At 40.2% G+C, this 24,838-nt stretch overlaps 1 protein-coding gene across 7 annotated transcripts in view; it reads left to right on the top strand.

Moving 5' to 3' along the window:
* The window catches only part of RASGRP3 (RAS guanyl releasing protein 3), a 136,105-nt gene extending 120,418 nt beyond the window's left edge, over window positions 1-15,687 (top strand). For all 7 annotated transcript variants that reach the window (XM_030311325.2, XM_030311329.2, XM_030311324.2 and 4 more), the window contains 5 exons: window positions 1,761-1,908; window positions 4,865-4,901; window positions 7,854-7,979; window positions 8,305-8,669; window positions 12,063-15,687. In XM_030311325.2, coding sequence (XP_030167185.1) covers window positions 1,761-1,908; window positions 4,865-4,901; window positions 7,854-7,979; window positions 8,305-8,669; window positions 12,063-12,071 — 685 coding nt within the window. In that variant the 3' untranslated portion in view covers window positions 12,072-15,687. The remainder of the gene's footprint in view (window positions 1-1,760; window positions 1,909-4,864; window positions 4,902-7,853; window positions 7,980-8,304; window positions 8,670-12,062) is intronic.
* The last annotated feature ends 9,151 nt before the right edge of the window (window positions 15,688-24,838 follow it).

The following is a 24,838-nucleotide window of genomic DNA, read 5'->3' as shown; positions in this document are numbered from 1 at the left end:
TAATTCATCTTCATTGTATTTCTAGAACAAGGAATCCTTTAAAATAAGTTAAATTATTAGAAATAAACTTCTTTTACAAAATGAAATTTAAGTTACCTGCTAACTGCCTACCTCCCTTAGTATGTTTCTGTCAGTGATGTGTAACCTAAATTCAGTAGGGCATGAATTTAAAATCACTTCCTACTCTTTATTTCTTTTTGTTTTTTCAGCTGATTCTTTAGATGGACCTTACACTGTGCCAGCAAAGATATAAATACAATACAAAGATATAAAATATATTTGTATATAAATACAAAGATATAAAAAAAATTTTCCCTAAAAATGCAGGTTTGAAATATTCACACTGTATATGATTTCTTCTTTAGATATGTTGATTTTGCGAGGCCAGTAGACCATCCAGGAAGAGATTCTAGCAAGCTCTAGATGTGGTACCAAGATTCAGGAGAACAGTTTTGGAGACATAGATTGCTAGGTCTTCAGCCCAGCCTTGTGAGCTGGAGTCCTGGGTATGGGAGCAAATTCAAAGTTTAAAGGAAGATGAGCTTGCGCCCTGAGGAATGTAGCTTCAGGGGCTCTTCTCCCTACATGCAGCTGAAAGAAAGAAGTAGATCCCGCAGAAGAATGGGAGGAAGGAGAGAAACTGGCTACGTAGAATCACAGGGTCACATGGAAGAGAGTGTGTCAAAAAAGGAAAAACCCTGTCCCCAAGTCATGTGCAGCCAGGAGGTCAGCAACATCAAGGAGTGAGAAAAGGCCACTGAGGATGTCCTTGTGACAGTTTCACCAGAGAGGTAGGGTCAGAAGCCTGGTTATATGGAGTGAGGAGTAATCAAAGGAAATGAGAAAAAAAAAAAGAAAAACCTCTAATGAACATTCTTTTTGAAAAGCTTGGGAGGAAGAAAGGGAAAGGGAAAGATAGGTGCTGGAGTTGGAAGCGAGGTTGAGGAAAGTCGTTTTCCAAGAGAGGAAGTCACGAGTGTGTACACAGAGGAAGGAGTGGGTGAAGAGACTGAGCAGAACCCAGAAGGAGCTGTGTCTTGGGAGGCTGGAGAGTGGGGGATGGGAGCATGACTTCCTCAGACCAGGAGGACCCAAGAGAGGACAGATGAGATACAAAGGAATTCTGAATTGGCACAGAAGGGTGTGGTCTCCAGCATGTGCTGGTGTGGTGAGAAGGCAGCATGAAGATCACCTCTTATCAGGTGGATATGATCTTGGTAAACAAGAAGTCTGATTATGTGTGGGTGGGTGCCACTGGCTGTGAAGATCTGGAAGAATCCCTCTGGTAAATGGTCTGTAAGCCAATAAGACCTGAATGAAAGATTACCACCACTGGCAGTGGCCTGGATGACAGCAGGATGAATGATTTGAGACTGGTGGGCCCAGTCATTAGTTTTCTGCCTTTCTCCAGCAGCCTGATTCTTGCACACCCTATTGTTAGGTTAGGGCTAGAAAAGAGATGTCCTTCTGAAGCTACTATTTGGTAACGAAGGAGACTTTCTGTGCTACGACGCACAGGACACACACACACACACACACACACACACACACACTCACGCACACACACATCTTCTTACTCTGAAAGCCTCTGGCACTGAATGCTGTCTTTTGAGGTCCCCTCCTTTCAAATAGAACAGAAAAGTAAACACTGCCCACCTGCTTTTGGCCACAAAGGTTTGGGAGGTTGGGTGATTAAAGTGTGTCAGCCATTTAGCAATGTGGTCTTCAAAGATCGCTCCCTTTTTTGATTCTCTTTACAGGGATGGCCTAATTAGTAAAGATGAAATGATGGCTTACTTCCTGCGAGCTAAGTCCCAATTACACTGTAAAATGGGACCAGGATTTGTCCATAATTTTCAGGAGATGACCTATCTCAAGCCAACCTTCTGTGAACACTGTGCAGGATTTGTAAGTCTGTTTTCCATTATTTCTCTTGTGTGTAGTTATTTGTACAGCATCCTGAGAGTGTCGGAAAATAATACACCAACAGAATCCATTGTGTGCTTTAGATCAGAAGTAAAGTATGATGGCTCCCTGAAATTAAAAACTTAAGTTTAAAACAAAAGCAATATCTGCAGGTTTCACTCTGTTCTTTCTAGGATTGTAGGGCTGGCATCAGGGGAGGATGGAGAGGCTTGTTAACTCAAGAGAGCAGTTTGTCTGTTAATCCCTGCCAGGGAAAGGTTCTGCCCAATGAGCCTTGGCATTCGTCACTAATACTCGTAGCAGGTGCAATTAAGGGGAGTATTTATCTTCACCAGTTCCTCCCAGTTCTTGTTTCTGGTGGTAGCAGTCACCAGACATCCATCATGGCATGGCTCAATAATTCATAACTCAAAAAGTAAAAAAAAAATCTTTTTGGAAGGAAGATGGTTGTAATAATAAGTAACGTTTATTTGGCACTTGACAGTAATGAAGTACTTCCATAGACGTTAGTATAATTGATCCTCGTAACTAGTTCATGACAAGGACATTTTATTCTCCTCATTTGCCTATCAAGACAGAGAGGTCCAGAGAGGATAAGTCCACTTTCCCAGGATCACACAGCCAGTAATTACCAGAGCCAGGATTCAAACACCGGTGTTTTGACTCTGAATCCTGGGCTCTGCCTATGCCACTGCACAAAGGAAGCTGGTTCACTTCTTTTCCCCACATTTGATAATTCTTTGTCATCTAAAGGCAGCTTTGGCCTTGGTATTGAACAAAGACTCATGGGCTCTGAAAGTCTAGTTGATACCCAAGTTGTAGAAGATGAAAATGTGATCCTCTAGGACAAGATGGCCCTGCAGCCAGCATGCCTATTACTCTTTTGCCCAGATGCCAGAGCTCAGTTTTGTTAGCTTCATTCAGCCATCATGTTCCACTGGTTCCATAGTCTCTCCAAATCTTACGGCAACCTAAGGTCCGAAATCAAAGGACTGTGGGAAATATTGCTCTATGCCCATCTACATGAGGTCACTGTCTCCTGTCCTTGTCTGGCACCTGACCCAGAGCCTCTTCCTGCCTTGTGTTGTCTGCTAGTTATTAAGGAAGCATTAGCAAGTGATGCCCTGATTTGCCCTCCTGATAGGACTCATGCTTCACTTTATTTTTTCCAGCAGTTCCTGCAGCTATGCTAATAATGTGCCATACCTGGATATTAGAATGCTTCTTCTTAAATCTTATCCTTTCTTGTCCTAGATCAGTGGCTTTTGCTCACACATAAAACTCCCAGGAGCAGTGGCTTCCTGTCTTTCCCTCATGTGACACAGTCTTCTTTCTCTACTTATTAGGGACAAGACCTTGCCAAGGGACTTCACCTCTCGCTAGGCCCAGTCTATATATGTATAATGTTACATGAGCTAATACATATAAAAAGCTTAAAACTGTGTCTTTTGCACAGCAAAAGTTCCATAAATGGTAGCTGTTAGGATTATTATTATTACCATCACCAAGGTCTTGGGGAGGAAAAATTTCTTATCACTGCAAAGTCTCCATGTCTGGGACCTTGCAAATTATTTAAATTTTCTGGATCATCCCAGTCACCTTTTATGGAAGAGACGCAAACTAGATTATCTTTAAGATCCCTGTAGCTCTGACATGATGTCATAGTCCTGGCACCACTTCCGTTTTCTGTATGGACTGCTCTGTAGGGATTCCTCTTCCAATCATCCCAGGCACATGAGGCCTTGCTTCCAGTTAGTTGTCTTAATAATCCTTCCTATCCCAGGGCACATTTGAATCTTAATAATATATTCTGAAGGACCCAATAACTTTTAAGACTCAAAGAAATCGCTCTCCACTGGTGGAATTTCCTTCTCAGAAAGGGGGTGAGAATCAGTCTTCCTGATGCCCTGAGTCACTGCACATTGGCAGCTATCTATTCTTCTCATAGGTGACATGATGTCCACACTCAGGGCATTGTTCCCCTATAATACCTGTAAGTGATGCCCTCATCAGCGCCAGTAAGCCACTGGCCCTGTTTCTTTCAAAATCATTTTATTAAATAGGTATCAGTCACCTAACCTAACCACTACAAAGTTAAAAGTGAGTTTTTCCAGCTTGAGCGAAACCTGCTGAATTGAGCAAAACAATACCGATGCTCCTGTGTCCCTCGGCCGCACGTCCGATGCCGTGGGAGGCACGGGAAAGAATGTGGTGTATCAGGGGGGTGGACACACCACCACCAGGATGATCCCCTGAACGACCTGGGTGACCACCCCCTCCTTACGCTGGAGGCCCTCACATCTCTCCTGAGACACTTGTCACTTCCTACATCCTCCTTCCTACTTGATTGGCAGAATCTGAACATTATTCTGCATCTCCACAGCCTTGGCACAGACCAAACACTGAGCAGGCCGAGAATGAATACACGAACAAATAGATCTTTTCCTTTTCTGTATTCTTTTAAGGTACCAATGCTACTTGGAAAAGAACCTTGCACAGTGCAAATGCTTTAGTGGGATACGCACTGCGTAGGTTGCTTAATTTCCCAGGGGGCGTGCCAAGAGGAGCTACTGCGATGAAAAAGAAGGCAGGGGGAGCTGGGGGCTTCCAGACACAGTGACAGCCTCCCGTGGAATTTTGCTGAGAGCGCATTATACCAAAGTCCAATAATTGTACCAACACCAGTTTCCCATCCCAGCTCCCATTTGGCTTTCATAAAGAAAAGGGAAGCAAAACTGTTATCGCCCCAGCCCCCAGCTGGAGTGAGCTAGGAGCTGGTTCTTCTATCTGACAGGAAGGGTGTCAGGATCTGCTACATCCTGTTTGTGCGCCACCGAACATCATGCCTCCCAGGACTTCCTTCTTCTGGTCTTCTTTCCCACCCCCCCACCCCGATTTTAATTCAGATTCTCTGACATTCTTTTGTCTTTTGTTACAGCTCTGGGGCATAATCAAGCAAGGATACAAATGCAAAGGTAAATAAATATAATGTTGCTAACATTTTTTAATGTGATATTTGGGGCAGGAATCAAATTTGACTGATGAAACCACAGAAACTCTTGGTGTCATGGAGAACTTGGGTCTTTGGCCACTGGCAGTTGAAGAGTTAATGTTTTTGGCGGGGGGGGGGGGGGTGGGATCCATGGAGTTTTGGAGATCCCAGACTGGAATTTTATAGTTTGTTGCAAGAGCAAGCAAACCACCCCTATCAACCCACACACCTGTGGCCCCATCTCCAAGATGTCTTGTGAATCACACAGTCTTGTGAAGCACACAGTTAAGGTGGGACTTCTGAAGTGGGCTGAGTGTAACTAAAATACCGTATAAAGGAACTGCATCCTTCATGGGAATAGAGCCCACACTCATTCCCGTAATACAGATGCCTTTCTTTCTACTCTCACATCTAAGCTGTTCCTTTCTCACTAAATCACAGATGCTGATGAGAAAAGAGAAGCCTTAAAAAATTATTTTTGTCCCTTTTCAATATTTGTTCATAAAGTGCCCCATTCAATAGGAATTTATAAACAAATAAATATATACTTGATGAATGCAATACGCATGCATATTAATAGGCACTTAGGAATATGTTGCTCTTTGTACATATGATCATTACACATTCTTGGTGTTTAATTTCAGAAATTGCTGGATAATTTATGCAGACTATTTGTACTGATGGTTTTAAGAATCTGATAATGCTCTTGAAAGATATAACTACAAAAGGAAACATCTTAGTCACAGAATGGCTTTAGATTAACACTATTCCCTTAGAATGCCTTTTTTCCCCTGTAGCTATCTTTCAGGATTTGGCCCTTATTTTGCGTGAACAGAGAGCTTCCCTGAACCTCAATGGGAGCCAGTCTCAAAAACCTTCCCTTTAGTTCTTGGTATCAGTTGTCTTCGTGTAACTTGGATTTCTACTTACAAGCAGTAAGCTACTGCAATATCTTACTGCCCAGCCATAGTTTTATTCTGGTTTCTGACCCTATCCCCTAAACACACACACACACACACACACACACACACACACACACACACACAATTTTATGAACATGAAAATGAATTAAACCCTTGGATCATCTTTGTGCACATGGTATTTTCTCTTCTTTTTTTAAAAAAACTTTCTTATGTTTTTATTTTACTTTTGAGAGAGAGAGACACACAGAGTGCCAGTGGGGAAGGGGCAGAGAGGGAGGGAAACACAGAATCCAAAGCAGCCTCCAGGCTCTGAGCTGTCGGCACAGAGCCTGATGCGGGGCTCCAACTCCCAGAGAGTGAGATCATGACCTGAGCCGAAGTTGGACGCTTACCCAACTGAGCCACCCAGGCACCCCTGGTATTTTCTCTTAAAGGCACATAGAGTGAAAAGATTAATTGAAATAGACTGAACCTGTCATTATAATTTGGTCTTTCCATGATGTCATTAAAGGATCATTTGAAATAAGACCATTTGGGGGAGAAGTGAATATTGGAAAGAATTAGAAAGGTCGTCTTTGATAGTGAGAGAGAAATATACTCTTTATTTATTAAAAAAAAATTTAATGTTTATTTATTTTTGAGACAGAGAGAGACAGAGCATGAACAGGGGAGGGGCAGAGAGAGAGGGAGACACAGCATCTGAAACAGGCTCCAGGCTCTGAGCTGTCAGCACAGAGCCCAATGCGGGACTGGAACCCATGAACTGTGAGATCATGACCTGAGCTGAAGTCGCTTACCCAGCTAAGCCACCCAGGTGTCCCCAAGAGGACTATACTCTTTAAAATAATCATATTTGTTCAGTGATTCTAAGGGAAATGTAGGACCCTCTATAGGAAATAATTATGTTGCTCTCTTCCAAAGCAGCCCAAATTTTCTGCCCCAAGTAGCAATTAATATTCTACTCTTTTAAAAAATATTTTTAAAATGTTTATTTGTTTAGTTTTGAGAGAGACAGAGAGAGAAGAATCCCAAGCAGGCTCCACGCTGTCAGCACAGGGCCTGATGCGGGGCTTGATCTTAGGTAACATGAGATCATGACCTGAGCTGAAGTCAAGAGTCAGGCGCTTAACTGACTGAGCCATCCAGGTGCCCTTATTCTACTTTCTTAACTAAAGCATTCTAATGGGAGATTTCACAGAGTCTGCTGCCATTTCAAAGCCACAGTCAAGTCTGGAAAATGTTATTAGGCATAAGCCCACCTTGTTTTCTGTTTCTATGCAAAGAAAAGAAGGAGGAGATAAGATCATTTGTTCTCAAGAGGCACCTGGGTGACTCAGTCAAGTGTCTGACTCTTGATTTTGGCTCAGGTCATGATCTCACTGTGATGGTTGAGCCCAACATTTGGCTCTGTGCTGACAGTGTGTAGTCTGCTTGGGGTTCTCTCTCTCTCTTTCTCTCTCTCTCTCTCAAAATAAATAGGTAAACTTAAGAAAATCAGTTGTTCTGGAAAAGATCTGGAGGAATGAAGAAGAATTAAAAAGGTGTAGGCTAATACTGAATGAAGGGCCATCTCGCTGTAAATGATCAGAGGCAGCTGTTGGTCCTGGGAGACACTAGACGCTGGGGTTTCTTTCCCTCATTCTAGCTCAGGGAGCCTCTTGGTGGAAAATCCATCTTGGCCTGGGAGAGCCCCAGTCCCATGCAACTGGCATTTAGTTTCGAGCAAAGGCAACTCTGCCTCGCCTCTACTTGTTTGCTCCCCAGCGCCTCAATGAATCGTGTAGTGGAAGAAGCTGAGCAAATGTGAGAGGAACCCCAGGAAGGCTAGTGAGTCCCACTGGCCCTTTTCTAGCCCCTGGACAGACCCCGTGGGCCTGAGCTGGACTCTGAGTCAACACGGGAAGGAGCATGGGGAGGACACGGCCCTGGCTCAGACGCCACCCTGGAAACCCAGTCAGCACCGGGTACACATGATTCACACTAATCGTCTGTGATATTTTGGGATTTTTCAGACTGTGGAGCCAATTGTCACAAACAGTGCAAAGACCTCCTGGTTCTGGCCTGCAGGAGATTTGCCCGGGCACCTTCCTTGGGCAGCAGTCATGGGTCGCTGCCTGGAAGTCCCTCATTGCCCCCAGGTAATGTCCTCTACTTTCTTACTTTTCTTTTCTACTTTCTTTCTTTCGGTTTGCCTTCCCACACCTAGACCTCCACTGGGTCCTGGATCTGAACCTGGTCGGAGTCATTATAAACACCAAGGCCAACTTCAGGTGAGAGGCATGGCGACAGCCTTGACTCCCGCTTGCTTCTCTCTGCTTTCAGGTCTCACTTCTCTGCAACTCACCTGCAGCCAGCTTGGGTCTGCCTCTGGTCCGTCCCTCTAGGGCCTTGCCCGCCAGACTCCTGTTGTTTGCTGTGAAGCGATCAGATGTCACATAATCACGACAGTCTTCCCCCTTCCAGTGCAGGATGAAGTGTTCGAGTTCCCTGGCGTCACTGCAAGACACCGAGACCTGGACAGCAGAGCCATCACATTGGTCACAGGCTCTTCTCGCAAGATCTCTGTGAGGCTGCAGCGTGCCACCACCAGCCAGGCCACCCAGACCGAACCCGTATGGTCAGAAGCTGGCTGGGGGGACTCGGGGTCCCACACATTCCCCAAAATGAAATCCAAGTTCCATGACAAAGCAGCAAAGGACAAAGGTTTTGCCAAGTGGGAAAACGAGAAGCCCAGGGTGCAGGCGGGTGTGGATGTTGTTGATCGGGCCACTGAGTTTGAGCCTGACCAGGATGAAGCAGATGCTGGTGAGACCAGACAGGATGGTGAGGTCAGTGCTGGGTCAAACCACAAATGAAATCACTAGAGGGAGGCTGAAAGGGGCTGACATGAGCATCATAGTGAGCCTGGGAGGCAGCCTATAGTTTTGGGGGCTGAATGGTTGGGCATTAACACATATCACTTTTTGTCTTGCTGTTGGCTAGGTACATGATCATGGGCATATTATTTCTTCTCTTTGCACCTGTTTCATCATGTATAAAATTAAACCAGATGGGGAGCACCTGGGTGGTGCCGTTGGTTAAGCATTTGACTCTTGATCTCGGTTCAGGTTATGATCTCATGGTTTGTGGGTTTAAGCCCCACATCAGACTCTGTGTTGAGGGTGCAGGGCCTGCTTGGGATTCTGTCCCTCCTTCTCTCTTTCCCTCACACACTTGTGCTCTCTCTGTCTCTCTCTCCAGATAAATAAATAAACTTAAAACAAAATGGAACCAGATGGGTTCTAAAGCTAAGTGAAGTCTGCCATTTCTGTGTCCTAAAATGATGTCCTAGGGACCCATAACTTACTGTGTGTATCCAATAGACCAGTACTCTTTACCAATCAGCTTAGTTTTCCAAGCTAGAATCAGGGCACAAACTTGGGGGAGGGGGACAGTGGAAACAAAAAACCTGCAGAAAGAGAAGAAGAGTTGGAAACTCTTGCCCTCACTAAAAAAAAAAAAAAAAAAAAAAAAAAAAAAAAAAAAAAAAAAAAAAAAAAAAAAAAAAAGGCATTTGACAGAACTATGGAGAAGGGGGTGGTGAGAATCAGAGACATGGCAGACTCAAGGTTCTATAAGCCAGGCTCTGGCTCCATGCAGAAATTATACTCACATCATCCGAAGCAGATTGGGAAGCATATGGAATTTGTTAAAATAAGCTGAAAATATAAATTGATTCAAGATAGACTTAGATAAATTTATTAGTCAACAGTCCATAGTGTATTCAGAAAAAAGATTTGGGGAAATTGGTGTCATATTCTTAACCTTTCAAGCTGTGCCATGGAGGGCAGCCATTGCGTCTCTACGGAATCATTCTCATAAACAGAATTATTGGGTTAGGCAGAGATCCTATTGGATCGAGCCAGTGTTCTTTATTCTTATGGGTGGTCCTCTACATTCCACTCTTTAGGAGACCTAAACACACTGTCTCCATAGTTCCCCGTGATGAGAAAATCTCCAGTGACCTTTAACCAAAATTCCTCTAGTTCCTTCCTCATCGAAGACAATTAATAAGGAGGCCACATATTATTTTCAGTCTTATGCAGTTTCTTGTAATTCCTGCTGAGCCATTTCTTTTCCTTTCTTTATAACACCAACTTTTAAAAACAGCTGTGTTGAGACCTAATTTATGTACTATAAAACATACTCATTTGAAGTGTATAATTCAGTGGTTTTTAGTAGTCACAGAGATGCACAACCATCACTGCAGTCTAATTACAGAACATTTATGTCATTCCCAAGTGTATCCATTAGCAGTCACTGCTCGTCTCCCCTATCTCATTCTGGCCCTAGGCAACCAACTAATTTACTTTCTGTCTCAATAGCTTTGCGATACCAACTGTATTTTTAACATTTCTTCATTGATCATCTTGGCAAATCTTTCAGTCCTATCCTTCCATTTCTTCAACTGGCCTAGCATAGTTCAATGTGGGAATATAAAGGTGAATAAGAAAAAATTCCTGATACCAGGACAGAGGAAGATATCTTGGGGGAAGGGTCTTCACTTGGGGTCTAAAGAAGGGCCTCAAGGAGTTTACAAAAATGTATTACATTTTATGTGAAATTATATATGGACATATGCTCATTTCTGGGGAAAGGTCCATAGCATTGAGCAGATTCTCAAGGGGATCTATGACCCCCAGAAAGCCAGGAATCATTGTGCAAGATTTTTTGGATGAAGCCTGAAAATTGTGCTAGTCACCCCATTACCACCCCAGCCTGTGGAGGCTACTTCTGTGAGTGCTGTGGCTATGATTGAAATCTCAGGAAAAACAAGAGCTTCAATGGGTAGGGTCATGGGATGTCTACCTAGAACTTTCTAGATGGTGCTCACCTCATGGACCATCTCTGAATTCAGAGGAGTACCTGCTTTTGCTTAATAATGGTGAAAGTAGCCATGAGCTCACTTCTGTTCACCTAGCACTGTTCAAGTTACTTCAACCTTGCTCTTGGCTTACGAGAGATTCACAACCTGTTAGATGTAGGACAATTACTTACATGAGTAAGAGTTCTGGATCTTCAGCCTCTATAAGCAAATAGAGACAAAGATCTGCATTTTTTTTAAATTTAATTTTATTCTTTGAAAATTGAACGTTTACATTCAGGGTTTGTCTTACCCCTTCAATTTTCTCACGTATAAGTCATAGAGACAGGTCACTGACTACTAGTATTGAATTTCATGTGTGCTAGTTGAAGAAGACAGTACGTTCATATATAAGTAAAATGCATATGGCAGACAGGCTCCTTCTCATCCAAATCAGTAACTATTGAAAAGACATTTACCCTTGTTTAGGGAAAAAAGGAAAAAGGGAAAAAAAAGGTAACAAAATTATGCCACAGTTGAGTACGTAGACAAAGGCGTTTCATACTTAGGATTTTTTTCTGCCCGGCAAGGTAATGAATGGGATTCAGAGAAATGATCTACACATTTATTATTTAGAATCAGATGATGTTTATAAGCCCCAAGAGTAAAAAGGCCCACTGACAGAAAAGACAGTTGTGTTTGTGATGTGCATATTTCCTTTGGCTGAGTTTCAGGATTCACCCTCATTTTAAAATACAAGGGTGAGAATATTTTTTTGTGAACATGGATATCATTTCACCAATGATCATTGAGCCCCTGGATCGCAGGGACAAGATGGCAGATCATAATTATTCTCCTGGCAGTAAGAACATGTATATTTTCTTTATAATGCTTCTTTGTTTTCCATTATCTTCTGCTAAATTAGATCTAATTAACAAATATATAAGGGCTAGGGATTGCTGGACTAAACAAAGTTTAATATGTTTATATCTTTTTCCTCTCTCTATATATCTCTCTATATATATACCTATATAGATATATATCTTTTTCCCTTACAAGTTTTCTCAGTGCCCTTATGCAAATTTACATTGTGGATTTCTAAGAGGGAAGCCTCGAGAAGAAGCATTTAACAGACCAGTGTTTTGTGGAGCACCCTTTAGGGAACATTAACATAAGCATCCTTGTTGGACTCTGTAGGATTTAAGATTTCATGTGCTATGGGACTATATGACCTTTTAATTCCCTCTAAATCTTGAGAGTCAAAGTACTGATCATCTGAGATGTTCCCTCAAATGTAACTGATAAACTGCTTTCTAGGAATATTCTTATTTTGTTAAATGCAACCCAGGCATACAACAGGTTCTGATTTGTATTGCAGGATGGCTGACTTCAGGCCGAGGACACTGGAGGCAATCATATTGGCATTTGGAAGGAGCGAGATGAGAAACTCTGAAGAACGCTCCAACTCAGGAAGTTATCTGAAAAGATACCTTGGACTTTTATTGACTGGTGACACCATGGGATCTCCCTGATTGGACTATGGGACAGAGGATTTCCCCCGTGAACTATTTATTTCCTCCTCCCTGGGCTCTAGTTAGGTGTCACAAAGATTGGGTGATGTAGTTGGTAGTTTTCTCATCTATCTTTTTCTAGAGCCATTTATCTATGAGTGAAGTGAAAGCTTTTCTGCATGTACTTGATACTCCTTCTCTAAACTCCAACTTTAATTTTGTTGTGAGAATATTATTTCAGTATTTTTATAAACTTTTGGTGGGGGAGGAGTCAATTTAGAGGTCTTTTTTTTTTTCTTTTGTGCTTTTTGGAGGGGACCAGGACTTATTTTCTAGAAGGACACAGAAGCTCTTCAGATCCTGGAAGGTGGTGGTTCTACCAACCCAAGGAGAAGATGTTTACATTGTTCTTACCATACAGTTGCTATTAGGATATGTAACGAGTCATACATTTATATTCAATAAGTCTTACCCATTCTGCATCATAAGGAAGCTATGAGACAGCCATGAAAACTCTCCTGATATTTATAATTGCCATGGGGGAAAATTAAGTATACTTGTCCCATCTGACTAGGTTTAGCTATCTTTCCTAAAACTCCTGTTAAGACTGCCAATAAGAAATGTGGATGGTGATTACAAAATCAATTAAAATTTTGGGGGATAAAATTTAGGAGAAAAACAAACCACCAGAAAAGCAAACCACTTAGTGAAATGAAAAACACCCAGCAGTCTTTAAAAAGTCAAAATAGTTTTGAGAATTTTATTTGTTACAAAAGAAAAGTTTGGGTTGTGACAGGGAACTTTTGTCCTCTTCTGAAGAAACTACCATCCATAATTAAATAGTCATAGAAATCTGATCATCAGAAACCACCTTTGATTAATATTTTATTTCAGCTTTTCATGTATCAATATTTTAAATATCTTCCTTTGACCTAAATAATTAGATGTGGGTCTGTTTTTTACATGATTAGAAGAGAGAGAACTTAGCTCAACATGTTCAAATATAGAGATTGGATTGAGCCAGTGGGCAAGGGGAATGAGCTGGTGCCTTGTGACCAGAGAGAAGCTGGACCCACAGAGGTGTCCTGCTCTGCATTGGGAGTTGAAGTGTGTATACCACATAAGACTGAATCTGTTTCTGTGAGGGGCAGTCCCTTCAGCAAAGAAATGCCTTTCTTCTCTTTCTGTTAGGTAAAATTGAGGACAGTTCTATTCCGCAAACAGTTGACCACCTGCTCTGGGCAGGTCCTGTGCTAGATAACACAAAGACAAGTAACACCTGATCTCTGCCCTCAGGAGCTGAGAGCCTGTGGGCGTTAAGGCAAGATGGTTCCCTAAAGTACAGTTCCAGATTCGCTAGAACGAATTGTGCCAAACAGACTGAGAAATCAATGTGCAAATTAAATGAAGTTATTAGTTGAGGGAGCTTTGATTAAACTGTGTAATAAGAGAACTCACCATGTACAAAGCCCCTCAGAAAGCCAGCAGCCATCTCTATGTGTTGGCTCTATGTATATATACTATCTATTCCTATTCATAAATGCAATGAAATACATGTTCACAAAATTAAAAACAGAAAATGGCAATTTCAGTACATGAAACGTTTCTTGTATATGTTTTTTTAATTTTAAGAAAATTCAGGAAGAAACTGGGATTCTTCTTTTTCTTCTCAAAGCAATTATTTCACTCATCACTGAGTTTGGGTTAGTTTTGAGTTTTCATATATAAGAAGAGTTTTATATTGTCAGCCTTCCTGTGACAAAGATACCAAATGTACCTTGAATAAAAAAACAAATACAAACAAAGAAAATAAAACAAACATATTTATGTGTGTGTATGTGTATTCACACTCACACACACACTACTATTCTTACTTTGCTGAAGAGGAATCTGTGTCCACAATGAAGCTACCTTATAATTTTGATTATATTATTTACTCACAACCACTGGTGACTCTGATGTTTCAATCTGTCAATTTCCCACAATCAGTAAAATGAGTAAATTAGGCAAACCCATGGAGAAGCAAAATAAACTATTATATCTGGTTTCTCCAGACCTTCCTTTTGTAGATTTGATGGTCACTATCACCTTTTAGGTGAAAGGCAAAAGCAAAACCAAACTCTTAACAGTGACTGGTATCAGGTACCAGGACAGAATATGTTATATGCTGCAATTCAGTCTTCCTAGAGGGATGTACAAATCGGACTGATGCTGTTTTAGGTCGGCCTCACCACAGGGTGGCCCTAGTTGGTATTGAACAGTTTTTGTTGAGTGGCTGCCTCCTTAAGCAATGTCTCCCCCTGTCCATGGTAACAGTCTCTCCAAAGGTCCAAAGGGCTTGCTGTTTAACTTGCAAGGCAGGACTCCTGCAGAAGGGAACGTCAAACTGTTACTGATGGTAGGAACCTTAGCATTTCTAAACACATTGATTTTTGACTGAGGAGGTAAATTCAGTCAAATGAAGAGAGTGCAGCCTGTCTCTGGCATGCGATCTACAGTCAGATTTAAATCTCGTCTCTGCCAGTTGTAGTCATGAGACCCTGGGCAAGTCAGGTACCTCTATCTGAGCCTCAGTTTCCTCCTGTGAAAGGAGAGATTTCCCCACCTTCCTCAACAGACCTCATAGAGCTATTGTAAACATCAGGTTGAATAGTACATGCAAATATCAGGTTGAACAGTATATGTAAAGACCTTACAAGTAAGTTAATCTTACTCTGCAGTTAAGCAGGTTTCTTTTCTAAAATTGTCTGCAGGATCCCAGACTATATGTTTTCATGACTGTGTACTTTGGAGGCTCTAAAGCCAACGTTTAACTAAATTCTGTATGATTTAAACAACATGAAACGCATATTCTTATTCCTGGCATTATGTGTGTGGAGGGTTAATTCTGGTCTGTTTCCTAACACTGGCTGTTGTCTGTTTGAAAATAGGTAGACAACGTAAAGAAACCAAATGCGTAAAATGTGAGTTTAGAGGAACATAGGTCAACGCATAACTACCCTTAAGAATTTAGTGTTAATAGAGGCAGACAAGAGAAAAACAATTAACTTTTAAAATAAAAAGTACACCATTTATTTGACAGCCAGAATGTATTTTACAACTACTGAAGGTGGTAATGAGTGGAAACGAGTTGGAATTTAAGACTCCTCGGGAAATAGCTTCCTCCAAGCTGCATCCAAAACTTGCTTGCTGGAGTCTAGATGGTACTCAGACCTCAAACAAAAATATCTATTTTCTTTTAAAAAATGTTAATAACAAGCACTTTGGAATTCACATCTATTCAGAAACTAAGTGACATGCAGTTTATACAAAATAGCAAAAGGAAGGCATTGCTGGGGGGCATTCTGTAAGGCAGCTGGTCTGAACACTTCAAAAATAAACCTAAAAGGGACCAAGCAGTTCTGGATCTAAGGAAACACATTAACCAAATGAAACGGGACAACCAAATGCAATGTTGTAAACCTTGATGGGACTTTTAAAGCAGACACTTTGCAGGCAGCAGTTAAGGAAATCTAAATACGAACGATAGCAGTCCCCTTTATCTGCAGCTCAGTTTCCAGAGTTTCAGTTACCTGCAGGTGATACCATTGAAGCAGGTGATTCTCCTTCTGACCAATTGTCAGGAGGTCATAGGTCGATAGTAGCCTAATGTGACCCCTGCCTCACAACATTCAACCTCACTAGCTTGCTTCACTCACCTCACTTCTCCTCATGCGGGCATTGTGTTATCTCACATCATCAGAAGATGAAAGGTGAGTACACACTGTAAGAGGTTTTGAGAGACAGGGGCGCCCAGGTGGCTCAGCCGGTTAAGTTTCTGACTCCTGATTTTGGCTCAGGTCATGAGCTCAGGTATGTGGTTTTGAGCCCCGCGTCGGGCTCCATGCTGATGGTAGAGTGTGCTTGGGATTCTCTCCCTCTCTGCCCCTCCCCCACTCATGCTCCCTCTCTCTCCCTCTCTAAATAAATAAGTAAATAAATAAATAAAAACTTAAAAAAGATGTTTTGGAAGAGAGAGGATATTCACGTAACTTTCACTCCAGTATTTACGTTCTGTTTTATTCTTAGTTGTTAATCTCTTACTGTGCCTAATATATAAATTAAACTTTATCATAGGTATATTGTAGGAAAAAACAGCCTATATTGGGGTTCAGTGTTAACTGCGGTTTCAGGCTTTCGCTGGGGGTTTTGGAACATATACTTTGCTGATGGAAGGGGACTACCATATGTTAAATAACTTAAAGTTTATTCACTTCAGTATGAAAATGATTTCATGGTTCTATAAGAGAATGTCTTTATTTTTAGGAGGTGCCTGCTAACATAGGGATGAAGTATCAATATTGCTATTACTTTAAAATGGTTCAGTGAGGGGCACCTGGGTGGCTCAGTCAGTTTAGCGTCTGACTTCTGATTTTGGCTCATGAACTCGGGGTTCGTGAGTTCGAGCCCCACATTGGGCTCTGCTGTGGTGGGATACTCTCTGCTCCTCCCCGACTCTATCTCAAAATAAAAAAAAAAAATTAATAAAAAAATCTTAAAATGGTTCAGTGAAAAACAAGTTTTTGTGTAGAGAGAGAAAGTGAATGTGGCAAGATGTTAACAATTGTTAAATCTGTGTAAAGGGTATATGGATATTCATTGTACTATTCCTTAAGCGTTTCAGCAGTTTTGTAGTTTAAAAAAGCTGGGGGTGGGAAAAGAAATGATTAATTCTAATCTTGCTGGAAATCATTTAGAAGCAACAATGAGAAGAACAACAAAAAGCAAGTTCCATTTGCAGAGTGCCTAGGAGGGCCCAACAGGAAAGATGGCCGAAAGCATCAGAGATTGATCAGAGGCTTTCAGGGGAGATGTCCCTGTAGCAGAGGGATTATAAAGAAACAAACACAGGCAGCTACAAGCACCCTCTCAACACAGAGGCAAGTTCTGAAGTGCATCTCCTCAATCCTTTGTTCACAAGGGAAGGAATGCATGTACCAGCCCGGGTCAGGAGCCTCCTGGACCTGGTTTGGTTCTGAGAAACAGAGCAGAGCACACAGACAGGGAACATTTGCAAGAACATGATCTGCTCTACCATAGCAGGCTGCTACAGTCTTGTGACAAAACAAAACAAAAAAAGATCCGCAGTTGCCAGTCCTTGCCAATTAGCCTTTACTAATTGAACTTAGTGCAAACCCCAGGATGGTGACAGATTTCACCTGGTCTGGACATTATCCTGGCTCCTTCCCTGCATTAACTTCCCATAGATTTTGGATAAAAGTTCAAAATTACAAACAGTTAAAAACCCAAGGCATACCAGAGGGGGAAAAAAAGGATATAGCTAAACAGGTATCAGAAGACCTCTCACCTGAAAGCAAGCCAACCAACCACACTGTTACAGAGCAGATGGAAATTGTTTCTGCACATATTAAAGCCACTTCATGAATTCCTAGTCCACAGAAATCACGATAATAGTAAATGCTTAGTGTTGTTTTAAGCTACTAAATTTTAGGGTTATTTTGTCACACAGTAATAGAGAACTAACACAATATCCTGCTGGACAGTTCAACGCTAACGTTTAGATTATCTTCTCTACTGTGCAAAAAGTTGTTTCCCTATGAGATAAAAATTGTTCGCATTCTTATTAAGTTTTCTTCAAGTGAGAATCTGGATCCTAATCAATAAAAAATAGTATAACAAACAAAGCTCTGTTCCCCTAGAAGAGAGTTTCTCAACCTCTGCTTGACTGACACTTGGTTCCAGATAATTTTTTGTTGGGACAGGGTGGGGGCTCTGCTGTGCATTGCAGGTCACACTGCTAGATGCCAGTGGCACATCCTCCTCTCCCTTAAGTTGTGACAACCAAAAATGTACCCAGACATTTGCACATGTTCTCTACGGGGCAAAAGTGCCCATCTCTGAGAACCACTTCCCAGAATTATTTGGAGGTCTTGTTCAAACACATGGCTGGGCCCCATCCACACACTTTGATTCTTTTGGTCTGGGGTAGGGCCTGAGAACTAGCATTTCTAACAAGTACCTAGGTGATATTGGTGCTGATCCTGCTAGCTGGGTACTACACTTGAGAATCATTGCTCTAGAAAGTCAGATAACCTTTATGTACACTTGTTAGATACTACTTTAGAATGAAACCCAAAGGCCGTGAAGCCCTCTTTGGCCTTAATTCCAGGTTTCCAATGACTTTTCTTAGTATTTCTAAAGATATAGAAGGTGAAGGCAATTCTGCATAGTTATAAAGGTAAACACTGGAACAGAACTCTAAATCTTTCTAAATACCAGAATACAAAAACCAAAGCAAAGAGACCTTGTAACTTTTAAAAGTCTAAAAATGGAAAACACATCCTAAAATAAGAAGAGTTCAAATAAGTTCAAATATATCTGTCATATAACTGTAAACGGGCTAAATTCAACTATTAAAAAGATTCTCAGACTGGTAAAGAAAAACCCAGTCCTAGGCTGTGTATGAGAGGCTTGTCATAAGTGATTCAGACACTCAAAAGTTAAAAAAAATGGACAAAGATATATCAGGCAAATGAAAACAGAGGAAATACTGGTCATAGATATAGTATCACATAAAATTAAATTCAAGGCAAAAGGCACAAAAAGAGACAAAGGCGGGCCTATTTTAATGCTAAAGAGAACAATCCACAATGAAAATATAATTACAGACAGATGTTTTTCACCAAACTATAGAACATCAACATTTATAGGACAAAAGTGTAGGAGATTCAATGAGAAAAACACAAATAAATAAGTGGAATAAGACATTTATTTTCACCTTCTCAGCTCATGATATACCAAATACTGAGTACACAAACAATAACTTGCCAGATGTGGACCATCCAAAATGGTAGGCACCAGCCAGTGTGCTGTTGAGTACTCAAAATGTGGCTAGCCCAAATTAAAATGTGCTGTAGGTTGAAAACATGCCAGATTTCAAAGACAGTTCACAAAAAAGGTAAACTACATCCTTAAGAAATTTTGAGTATTGATTACATGGTGCAATGATAACATTTTTGATATAATGGGTTAAATAAAATATATAATTAAAATAATTTTACCTTTTTTTACTTAACATGGCTGCCATACGATTTACAGTTGCATTCATGGGGGCGCCTGTCTGGCTCAGTAGCAAGAGCATGTGGGTCTTGATCTCAGGGTCGTGAGTTCAAGAGCCATGTTGGGTGTAGAGATTACTTAAATAAACTTAAAGAAAAAAAAAAAGTTAAAAAATAAAATAAAGTGCTCCTGAGAGACACAAAAGAAGATTGAGATGAATGGAAAGCCACTACATTTTTGGGTAAGAAGGAAACATCATAAAGATTTCAGTTGTCTTCGAATGAACCTTTGAATTTCTTACTTCAATTCCTAAAAAGTGCTAAGAGGCAATTTGTTTTTCATTAGCAAATGGATTTTAAAGTTCATGGTCGGGGAGGAACAAACACGAACAGCAAAGTAATATCTGAAAAATACTAATGAGTGAGTACTAATTAGCTCCATCAGATATTGAAGCACAATATTATAAAGGTATGAATTCATAGACATAGAATACCAAGTCCAGAAACTGAGGAAGCGGTAGGATAATTAAGTATATGATAAAGTGGTCATCTCATATCATTTCAGAAAATATAATTCAGCAAAATAACTAGAGACCACTGGGAAGCAAGCTTAAAATAAATTTGGATTTACAGCTCAAAACTTACACCATGATAATTTACAAATGAATGAAAGATTTACATGGAAAAACATCAAACCATACTATAAACTATGGGATAAATATTTTAAATTATTAGATAGGTCAAGCCTTTTTAAGTAGAATGCAGTACACAGAGCTACAAATTCATTAAGACAAATTCAACTTCTGGGTTTCAAATAAAATGGGCAAAGGAATTGAAAAGATAATTCACACCAAAAGAAATCCAGAGGACACAATATGTTACCCTTCTCCCTAAAAAGAAATATAACTTAAAACTGTACTAGAGTAATAGTTTTCACTCCTCGGATTCAAAAAATTTGAACACTTTCTTGGCATGAGTGTGGGGAAGTAGACATTCCATTCACATATCACTGTTGGGAATATAAATTTGTGGAACCTTGATGAAGACCATTTTGGCAACATCTGTCAAAATTCAACATGTATTTTCTTTTTGACCTAGTAGTTCTGTGTCTGGGAATTTATCCTAAAGATGATGATAATGATGATAACATTAGCAGTAGTAGCAGCTGCTGAAACAGCATTTACTGTATGTCAGGCATTGCTCTAGGTAGTTTACACAGGGCCATTCATTGAATCTCTGTAGTAACTCGAGTTCTTACCAACAGTGAGAAACTTGAGGCACAGAGAACTTAAGTAACAGGCCCAAGGACACACAGCTAATAAGTGGTGAAGCTAGGCTTCAAACCCCAGCAGTATGGATCCAGAATCCTGGCTCTTACTTGTGACCTCTCAAGATCTACTGGGACACAAGAGAAATACAAAGTGAACACGGCTAATCACAACATTATTGTTGTGGATAGGAAACCACTGTAAATAATCTAGTATCAATTAATAAAGCCCTGGTTAAACAAATGAACGCTTATATCTACCCATACAATGTAATGCCATTTAGATATTAAAAAAAAAAAGGAAACTCTTCATGAATTGATATAGAAAGGTCTGCAAAATAAATTTTAAAGAAAAATCAAGGTGAAAAACAGTATGCATGGATGTATTGCATGCCATCATTCGTGTATAAGTGGAGGGAAAACATGAGCTTATTTATTCTCTTTATATGTGTAAAATATGTCTGAAAGAGGACACATCCACACACCCGTAACAAATTAGATATCTATGAGTGGGTAGGGGGAGGACTGTGTGGCAGAGGGACACAGAGACTTCAGTGAAAAACTTTCTATGTTTGGAATTTTGAGCCATGTAATAGCTATTCAAAAATGAAATAACTGGTTTTTAAATTCCAAATATAGCATTCTTTCCAGTGCCACATGCCATCTCTTTTTCTATAGCTAAAACATCTTCAGAGGGGTTGTTCTACACACCCCAGTGCTAGTAGAGATCATACTCTCAAAAAGAGGCTTCTCTGGTACACGATATAGGCAGCTACTTCTGGTCTAGGACAGTGCGTTATTAATGAAGTAAGTCCTCAGACATACATGAAGACATTTACCAGCTTATGGTCTTTAAGCCTTTCTGCTCACCTGCACATTTTTAAGTTTATGTACAAAATGTTTTATCATAAGTTTAAGTAAGTTTATTGCTTGCTGTAAGATGAAATGAGCATTGACTGTGATCGGAATAAACATTTCAGGACATGATTTGATAAAATAGGTTCTAGGTACCTTACTGAATAATGACCTCCAAATCTGAAAGAAAGCGTTTAACATTTTGTGTATGAGTTTTATCCAATGAATCGTAATAAGATTTGGTTTTTATAAAATAGTCTGGTGATATTTAAAATAATCCACATAACTAACCAATACTCTTTTGATTTCTCTGAATTCAGAATTTCCCTAGACAGGCCAATTTGATCCTTAAGGGAAATAAATATAAAGAGATTTAAGGGGCAGGAGTGCTTTGAATAGATGTTAACCAATATATTTTAAGGTCTCTGTGTTTGGTACCCAGAGGATTTTACACCTGGTGCAATTCACAAGAGGAATATATCAGAGATATATTGTGGACTTTTTGTTTGCTTGTCTGTCTTTTGGTGAAGTGGGAAAAGTTATTTTCGCAGCTAGGTTTGGGAAAGAGTATTTGTGGAAGACGAGGATTGGGAATTTATTCCCTTACTTAGAGCAATCCATTCGAGCAGCGTATCCTTTGCAATGACTGCATGTTCTTGCTGATTCCATTTTGGAAAACTATGCTAAATCAGATGCATCATCCTACCTTCTTAGTTTACCTTGTTTTTTTTTTTTTTTTTTTATCATTAGGAAAAGAAAGTGCCCAACTAGAGGGAATATTTGATAGAAATGTAAAAACAAGGAGTCTCCTGATCTTCACCTCCATCCCTTTGTTGTCCTTGATGCTGTTGCAAAGCTGCTCTGTTCTACACACACACTGAATAGACTGGAAAAGATTTCTCTTATTAGACAAAAACTAGAATTAAGAAGCATCATAGGTCTGTATGTAGGATATCAAGATAATTTAGGCTGTTTTGAAGTTGTAATAAGGAGAATTGAAACATTTATTCCAAGCTTGAACCAGGAAGGGACGAGAGATATTCTCCCTTTGGTTCTATTTAAGGTGTTCCTGAGCAGTAATTACTTATGTATTGATAGTAGCTAAACACTGAGTTTATACCATGTACTGTACATCATGGTGGACATTTTATACAGATTATCATACTTAATAATTGTTAGTGCACTCAAGTTCTGAATCCAGAACACCCATCTCCTGGTGCTCTAAGTGAATTGTTAGGCAAATATTGTATCCACACATTGCTTTTCAATTTTAATACAGGTATACATTTCATTGCCCTAGTCTGTTACAGATGTGCCTCTAGAGGAGACATGCTTTCTATTACTTTTGTTTTTCCATGGGAAAGCACTTAAATAACAGGGAAAGAAGGTAACTGTTAGCGGTGCAATATTTAAAACTATTATCTCAACATCATTGTAAATAAGATTACAAAAAAGTCCTCCCTTATCCCTTTCAGTTGCGATTTCTGAAAATTGAAGGTTAGAATGAAACAAATTTCTTTATAGTTTTGCACTAATGTAGTTGACTTTAAAAATAAATTTTTTAAATGTTTATTTTTGAGAGAGAGAGACTGAGCATGAGCAGGGGAGGGGCAGAGAGAGAGAGAGGGAGACACAGATCTAGAGGGCTCTGAGCTCCTAGCTGTCAGCACAGAGCCTGATGAGGGGCTCGAACTCGTGAAACATGAGATCATGACCTGAGCTGAAGTTGGTTGCTTAACCCACTGGGCCACCCAAGCACCCCAATGTAGTTGAAATCTGATTGGTCTTCTGTACCACTGGTACATTGAGTGGTAAAAGATTTTGTAGGAATCTAATGCAGGAGACATTAGAGCCAGTGCTGGCTAAGGCTGTGTTAAGTGCTGGAAGCTATGCTGGGAGTAAACCTTTTTGTCCTGAGGAACTGATTGTACTTTTCAAAACTTTCCCCAAGAAAATTTCTCCACTATCTTGTAAATGCCTCATTTAAAAAATGGCATTAAGATACAGTCAGTGATAGATAGGTTTGCTTTGAATTCACAGAGAATTCTGCAGTTGACCCTTTTGGGTTCTTGAAGATACTCACTTGAAAATTTCCTTGAAATTTCCTTGAAAATTTCCTTGGCTTTTTGTAACCTCTCAGGGCACGCTTCATTCCATTAAATTTTACATTGTTATTTTACTGTCCTCCTCCTCTAGTGAAGATTCTGGAAACAGTCTAAATTTACTTTCATGTCTTTCCTTCCTCAAACTCCAGTAAGCTGGCTTTAGTTCTGAAAATTCTATTGAAAAGGTCACAAGATATAATGGGTATTTTAAGCTCTGGTTCACTGAATCCCTGTAGTATATGGAATTGTTGGTAACTGAGCTCTGGAGCCTAGGTTTGATTCTAGCTCTCCTGCTTACTACCTACATGGATGTTGGTAGTCTACTCAACAACCATCCTGGGCTTCATTGTGTGAAACTGGGGTAACACAATGCTCTTGATGAAGGGTAACAGACTACTGCTGTTACTACTAAACCTAGATTCCCATGCTGCTGCTGTTTTCCTCTTGCTTCTGTGACCCTGATGTAATACTCCTTAAGTGATTCCGAGATTCTGTCTAATCTAGAAAGATCTAATGCCCTTTCCCCCTCTTTGGTGATTTAATACAGAGTCCTTATTCTGAATATCCCAATGCAAAGTCACTGGATGTTGATCATTCCCAAGTCTGTCTCCTGACATGTCCCCAAATTTCAGATTGAAATCATCCCCCTCCCTATTATTATATGGGATATAATATATGCTTCTGATTCCAATCGTTGCCCTCTCCTTAAATCCATTCTCTTCTCCGGTCAGTGATTTACATAGAATCCAGATCTATGTTGCATACGCTGGTATACTGAGGCACATAAACTAGGTCCAAATTACTTAGGAAGAGATGTAGAGCCATCTATTAACTGGCTTCTACCATGTTTCTACATCATAGGAGTAATAATAAACACTGTGTTACCCTAGTACCCTGGTGTAACTTTCATTTTTATTATATTCTGTAATTACCTGTTTCTGGCTCTGCCACTGGACATTTTCCAAGGCAGGACTAACTTACCTCCATATTTTTTTCAAGGTCTTCCCTCAAATTCTTAGGGAACATGTTTAAAAAAAAGTTTTATTCTAGTTCCACCCTAGGTTTCTTCATTTACATTTAGTGGGAAGTAAATGATTTACTGGGAAAGTTCTCATGCCAACAGCTGTGTTTATGCAGCATCTTTACCAACATACTTTTACAGGTGACTAAAAGTACCCAAGGTGAGTGAGTTCAAACACTGACATGTGTACCTGCCTCCATCAGTGATTTGAACTGTAGGAATACATTAATGTATACAACTGTGGAAATGGAGCACTGAACAAAAAGAACATTTCTAATGATTATAATTATGTTAGTGAGCAACGAGAAACAAGAATAGCAGGGAAAAAAGACATTTT

Source organism: Lynx canadensis, chromosome A3 (genome assembly GCF_007474595.2).
Source record: "Lynx canadensis isolate LIC74 chromosome A3, mLynCan4.pri.v2, whole genome shotgun sequence".
NCBI lineage: Eukaryota > Metazoa > Chordata > Mammalia > Carnivora > Felidae > Lynx > Lynx canadensis.
Note: the sequence above shows the minus strand (reverse complement) of the source record. Positions and strands in the feature narration are given on the sequence as shown.